This window comes from Belonocnema kinseyi, chromosome 5 (genome assembly GCF_010883055.1).
Source record: "Belonocnema kinseyi isolate 2016_QV_RU_SX_M_011 chromosome 5, B_treatae_v1, whole genome shotgun sequence".
NCBI classification, from domain to species: Eukaryota; Metazoa; Arthropoda; class Insecta; order Hymenoptera; family Cynipidae; genus Belonocnema; species Belonocnema kinseyi.
The window spans coordinates 130,310,124-130,316,556 of record NC_046661.1 but is presented as its reverse complement, the minus strand read 5'-3'; the positions used below and the strand labels follow the sequence as shown (position 1 = coordinate 130,316,556).

The 6,433-nt window shown below is 20.5% G+C and overlaps 1 protein-coding gene across 2 annotated transcripts in view; it reads left to right on the top strand.

The window, feature by feature from the left end:
- The window catches only part of LOC117172601 (PAX-interacting protein 1-like), a 71,094-nt gene that overhangs the window by 61,130 nt on the left and 3,531 nt on the right, over nucleotides 1–6,433 (top strand). For both annotated transcript variants that reach the window (XM_033360689.1, XM_033360691.1), the window contains exon 9: nucleotides 6,021–6,290. In XM_033360689.1, the coding sequence (XP_033216580.1) occupies nucleotides 6,021–6,290 (270 nt within the window). The remainder of the gene's footprint in view (nucleotides 1–6,020; nucleotides 6,291–6,433) is intronic.

Below are 6,433 nucleotides of genomic sequence, written 5' to 3'. Positions count from 1 at the left end.
GAAAATCTTTGAAAAATCATCGAAATTTACGTGAAATATTTTTAATCTATCCGTAATCTTCACGAAATATTTGAAATCTTTGTGAAATCTTTTCAATCTATCGGAAGTCTTTATAAAAAATTTTTTAATTATTGAAATCTTTGGGAAATCAATAAAGTTCTTGCAATATTTTAAATCTCTTCGAATTTTTGTTGAAATATCTCAAATATTTGATCATATTTTTGAAATTATCTTGATGAAATATTTGAAATCTTTGGGAAGCGATTGAAATTTTTGTGAAATCTTTTCAATCTATCCGAAATCTTTGCGAAATACTTCCAATATTTTATAAATATTTTATAATATTTCATAATATTTCCGAAATTTTTTAAATCTTTATGAAATCTTTTAAATCTATCTGAAATCTTCACGAAATATTTGAAATCTTTGGGAAATCATTGAAATCTTTGTTAAATCTTTTAAACCTATCTGAAATTTTAAAGAAATATTTGAAATATTTATAAAATTTTTGAAATCTTTGGGAAATGATTGAAATTCTTGTGAAATCTATTAAATGTATCCGAAATCTTTATAAAATATTCAAAAATTTTGTTTACTTGCTGAAATCTTTGGGAAATCATTGAATTCCTTGAAATCTTTTAAATATATTCGAAATCTTTGCGAAATATTTCAAATATTTCATAAATATTTGATATTATTTTTCAAATTTTAGAAAATCTTTGAAAAATCATCGATTCTACGTGAAATATTTTAAATCTATCCGTAATCTTCACGAAATATTTGAAATCTTTGTGAAATCGTTTCAATCTATTCGAAATCTTTATAAAAGATTTTCTAATTATTGAAATCTTTGGGAAATCATTAAAGTTCTTGCAATATTTTAAATCTCTCCGAAATCTTGTTGAACTATTTCAAATATTTCATAATATTTTTGAAATTATTGAAATCTTTGAAAAATCATTGCAGTCTTTCTGAAATCTTTTACATCTATCCGGAATCTTCATAAAATATTTAAAAACATTTTTAAATTGTTGAAATATTTGATAAATCATTGAATTTCTTGAAAAGTTTTTTAATATATCCGAAATCTTTGCGAAATAATTAAAATATTTTATAAATATGTGATCATATTTTTGAGATGATTGAAATCTTTGAAGAATCATTGAAATCTTTTAAACCTATCCGAAATGTTTGCAAAATATTTATAAACATTTTTAAATTATTAAAATCTTTGAGAAATCATTGAAGTTCTTGAAATATTTTTAATATATCCGAAATCTTTGTGAAATCATTTAAATCTATCTAAATTTTTTACAAAATATTTGAAATTTTTGAAATTGTTGCAATCATTGAGAAAGCATTAAAGTTATTGAAATCTTTTTAATCTATGCGAAATCTTTGTGAAATATTTGAAATTTTTGTTAAATTTTTGGAATCCTTGGAAAATCTTCGAAATCTTTGTCGAATATTTTTTATATTTTTGAAATATTTGTAAATATATTTATAAAATCTTTGAAATCTTTAAAAAAATAGCCGCAATCTTTGAGATCTTTGCAAATCTTTGAAATTTTCGTCGAATATTGAAAATATTTGGAAATATTTTTTAAATTGTGGAAATCTTTGAGAAATCATTGAAGTTTTTGACATTTTTTAAGTCTATCCCAAATATTTATAAATATTTGACAACATTTTTTAAATAATAAAGAACTTTGGAAAATAATTAAGATCTTTCTAAAATCTCTTAAATCTATCTGAAATATTGTTGAAATATTTTAAATCTTTACAAAATTTTTAAAACAAATATTGTGAAATATTTTGAAAATCTTTGCTAAATATTTAAAATATTTTATAAATATTTTATCATATTTTTTTAATAATTGAAATCTTGTTGAAATCTTTTAGATCTATCCGAAATCGTTTTGAAATATTTATAATCTTTGAAAAATTTGGGAAATCATTAAAATCTTTATCAAACATTTGAAATCTTTGTGAAATAATCGAAATCTTGGTCGATTATTTGAAATATTTGTAAAGTTGTTGAAATGTTTGAAGTCTGTGAAATAATTTAAATCTATCCAAAATCTTTACGAAATATTTAAAATCTTTGTGCAATCTTTCGAAAATGATCGAAATCTTTATAAAATATTTAAAATATTTTACAAATATTGATTATATTGTTTAAATTGTCGAAATCTTTTTAATCTATCCAAAATCGTTCCCAAATTTTCGAAATCTTTGGGAAATCATTGAAATATTTGTCAAATATTTGAAATATTTTTGAAATATTTGATCATATATTTTGAAAATGATTGAAATCTTCAAAATCCATTAGAAATATTTGCCAAATATTTGAGCTCTTTCTCAAATATTTGAAATCTTTGTAAAACCTTTGAAATCCTTGGGAAGTCATTCAAATCTTCGTCGAATATTTAAGATATTTTAAAAATATTTGGAAGTGTTTGTGAAATTATTGAAATCTTTGAGAAATCATTGAAGTTCTTTAAATATTTTAAATCTATTCGAAATATTTCAAATATTTTATAAATGTTTGATCATATTTTTTAAATGATTGAAATCTTTTAAATATACCTGAAATCTTTGAAAAATATTACGAATATTTTATAAATATTTGACAATATTTTTTAAATGATTGAAATCTTCGGAAAATCATTGAAATCTTTGCGAAATATATTAAATCTTTCCAAAATGTTCTAAATCTTCAGGAACTCTTTATAAAATATTTTAAACCATTTTTCAATTATTGATCATATTTTTGAAATGATTGAATTCTTTCGAAAATCATTGAAATCTTGATAAAATATTTAAAATATTTTCGATATATTAGCTATTTTAAGAAAAATGCTGAAATCTTCGGAAAATCCTTGAAGTTTTGTGAAATATTTTTAAACTATCCGAATTTTTTGCGAAACATAAACAATTTTTCAAATATTTATAAAATCATTGGAATTTTTGTAAAATATTAAAAACGATTTTTAAATATTGGATAAAATTTGTGAAAATGTTGAAATTTGTGCGAAATATTTTCAATTTTTTGGAAATCGTTTAAATCTTTGTCAAATATTTGGAAATGTATGAAATATTTTTGAAACCTTTGTGAAATTATTGATATCTTTGGCAAATTGAGAATGATTTTTTATTTTGAAAAATTAGTTTTAAGAAAATATTCAAAAAGATTTCCAGAATTGTAAAAAAGATAATCTTCAAGATTTTAAGGCACTTTTTCTAAGATTGAAGAATTGATTAGAAGTTTTACGAAAAATAAGAATGAATTAAAAAGTTATTTAGAGATTTATTTGAGTAATTTCAAAAATAATTAAAAATTCGATAAAATTCCAAAAAAATAACTAAAAGGTAAATTTTTAAAGATTTTTTGATTTTGAAGCTTTTTAAGTATTTTTGTTGATTTAAACAAAAAAATAATTTTTTAAATTTAATTTTCATAGCCAAATTGAGAATGATTTTTTATTTTGAATATTAATTTTAAGAGAATATTTAAAAAGATTTCCAGAATTGTAAAAAAATAATCTGGAAGATTTTAAGGCAATTTTTCCAAGTTTGAAGAATTTATTAATAGTTTCACGAAAAATTAGAATAAATTTAAAAGATATTTAGAAACGTTTCGGAATAATTTCAAAAATAATTTAAACTTTGATATAATTCGAAAAAAGGTAAAACAAAATGTAAAATTTTAAATATTTTGTGATAAAATTTTGAAGCTTTTTCAGGATTTTGAAAGGTTTCAGAAGAATGAAAAAATTTCAGAAAGTTTCATAGACAAATTGAGAATGCTTTTTTATTTTGAAAATTAATTTTGTAAAAAAAATTGAATTATAAAAAAAATAATTTGGAAGATTTTAAGGAAATTTTTCTAAACCTAAAGAATTTATTAATAGTTTCACTAAAAATTACAATAAATTTGAAAGATATTTCGAGAAGTTTTGAAAAAAATTCAAAAATAATTCAAAATTTAAATACTCAAGAAAATGTATAACGATATGTAGATTTTTGAATATTTGGTAATACAATTTTAAAGCTTTTTAAGAATTTTGAAAGTTTTCAAAATAATGCAATAATTTGAGAAAGTTTCATAGGGAAATTGAGAATAATTTTTTAGTTTGAAAAATTAATATTAAGAGAATATTTAAAAAGATTTCCAGAATTGTAAAAAAAATAATTGGGGAGATTTTAAGACTCTTTTTTTATGTTTGCAGAATTTATTCAAAAAACTTTTACCAAAAATTAGAATAAATTTAAAAGATATTTAGACAAGTTTTGAAGAAAATTCAAATTAAGTGTAGATTTTTGAAGATTTTGTAATAAAACTATAATAATTTTTAAGAATTTTGTAAGAGTTGAAAATAAAAAAATAATTTGTTGATATTCCCGGGAAAGTTTCAAGCGAATTTTCTTTTAAAGTTATTTTAAAACAATGTAACTTGTTGTTAAAAAATACATTTTTAATAAAAAAATTAATTTTTTTTTACCAAAAAAGATGAATTTGCAATACAATACTTATAAACTTTTTCATAAAATTACATTTTTAATTAAAAAAATTGATTTTCTACCAAAATAGGTGAATTTTATACACAATAAATTATATTTTTAATTGAAAAAATTATTTTTCACTTAAAAAGATGAATTTGCTGAATTTGATGAATATATAGACTTTTTCAAGAAAATTATTTTTTACCAAAAAAGATCAATTTTCAACACGATATGTATAAACTTTTCACAAAAAATTACATTTTTAATAATCAAAAAAAAAAATTTTTTTTACCAAAAAAGATGAATTTTCAAACACAATATATATAAACTTCTTACAACAAAATTACATTTTTGATAAAACAAATTAATTGGCAATACAATATTTATAAACTTTTTACAAAAAAATTAATTTTTTTACCAAAAAAGATTAATTTTGTAATAAGATTTAGATACTTTTTAAGGATTTTGTAAGGGTTGAAAATAAAAAAAATAATTCGTTAATATTCCTGTGAAAGTTTTAAGCGAATTTTCATTTAAAGTTATTTTCAAACAAAGTAACTACTTAAAATAAAAATTATTTAAATTCTAATTAAAAAAATTTTCAGTTAAAAAAATTGTAATCTTTTAATTTTCAATGTTTCTAACATTTTTCATGATAGACATTTTTAACAATGTTTCTAAAATTTTTATGCTTTACAAACAAGATGATTTCGCAATATAATATTTATAAACTTTTTGTAAAAAATTACACATTTAATAAAAAAATTAATTTTTATACCAAAAAAGATGAATTTGCAATACAATATCAATAAATTTTTTCATAAAATTACATTTTTAATGTAAAAAATTGATTTTCTACCAAAATAGGTGAACTTTCAACACAACATATGTAAAATTTTTACACAAAAATTACATTTTTTATTTAAAAAACTACTTTTCACCAAAAAATATGAATTTGCTGAACTTGATGAATATACAGACTTTTTCAATAAAATTACATTTTTATTTGAAAAACATTTTTTACCAAACAGATGAATTTTCAACACAATGTGTATAAATTTTTTACAAAAAATTATATTTTTAATCAAAAAATTAATTTTTTACCAAAAAAGATTAATTTTGTAATAAAATTTTGATACTTCTTAAGGATTTTGTAAAGGTTGAAAATAAAAAAAATAATTCGTTGATATTCCTGGAAAAGTTTTAAGCGAATTTTCATTTAAAGTTATTGTAAAACAAAGTAACTACATAAAATAAAAAATATTTAAATTCTAATTAAAACAATTTTCAGGTAAAAAAATTATAATCTTTTAATTTTCAATGTTTCTAACAATACAGTTTTCAATTTTGCAGAGTAAAGACTTTTAATTTAAGATTGTTCAATCGAAAAGTTCTAAAAAGCTTTCCTTTTTAAGCAATAATTAAAACAAAAACATTTAAAAATTACTTTTAAGGGATTTGAGATGCTAATATTGTTTTTTTTTGTTTTTTTTTTGTTTTTTTATTGTTTGCAGAGGATTCGAGAATTGGGAGGCGCGATGGCTGCAAGTTGGCGCGATGCAACTCATCTCGTCATGTCTGCCCCAATTCGAACCGTAAAATTTTTGTGCTGTCTCTCTCGCTGTAAATATATTGTCACTCTCCAGTGGCTCGCTGACTGCTCTGCCAAAAATACCTTCCTAGACGAAACAGCCTACATTCTCGATGACGCCGAATTTGAGAAAACTTTTGGCTGCAATATTCCGAAGGCTCTTGTGAGTCCCAATAAAGGAACTGTACTTAAGGTAATTTCACGAATTTTTCATCCAGCAGAGTTGCTACAGGTCAGACAATTAAAAAAATTCCAGCAAAAATCAGGGGATTTAAAAAACTGTTGAATATTCAATCAAATAGTTTCATTTTTTTGAAAAACAATATGAATTTTTAA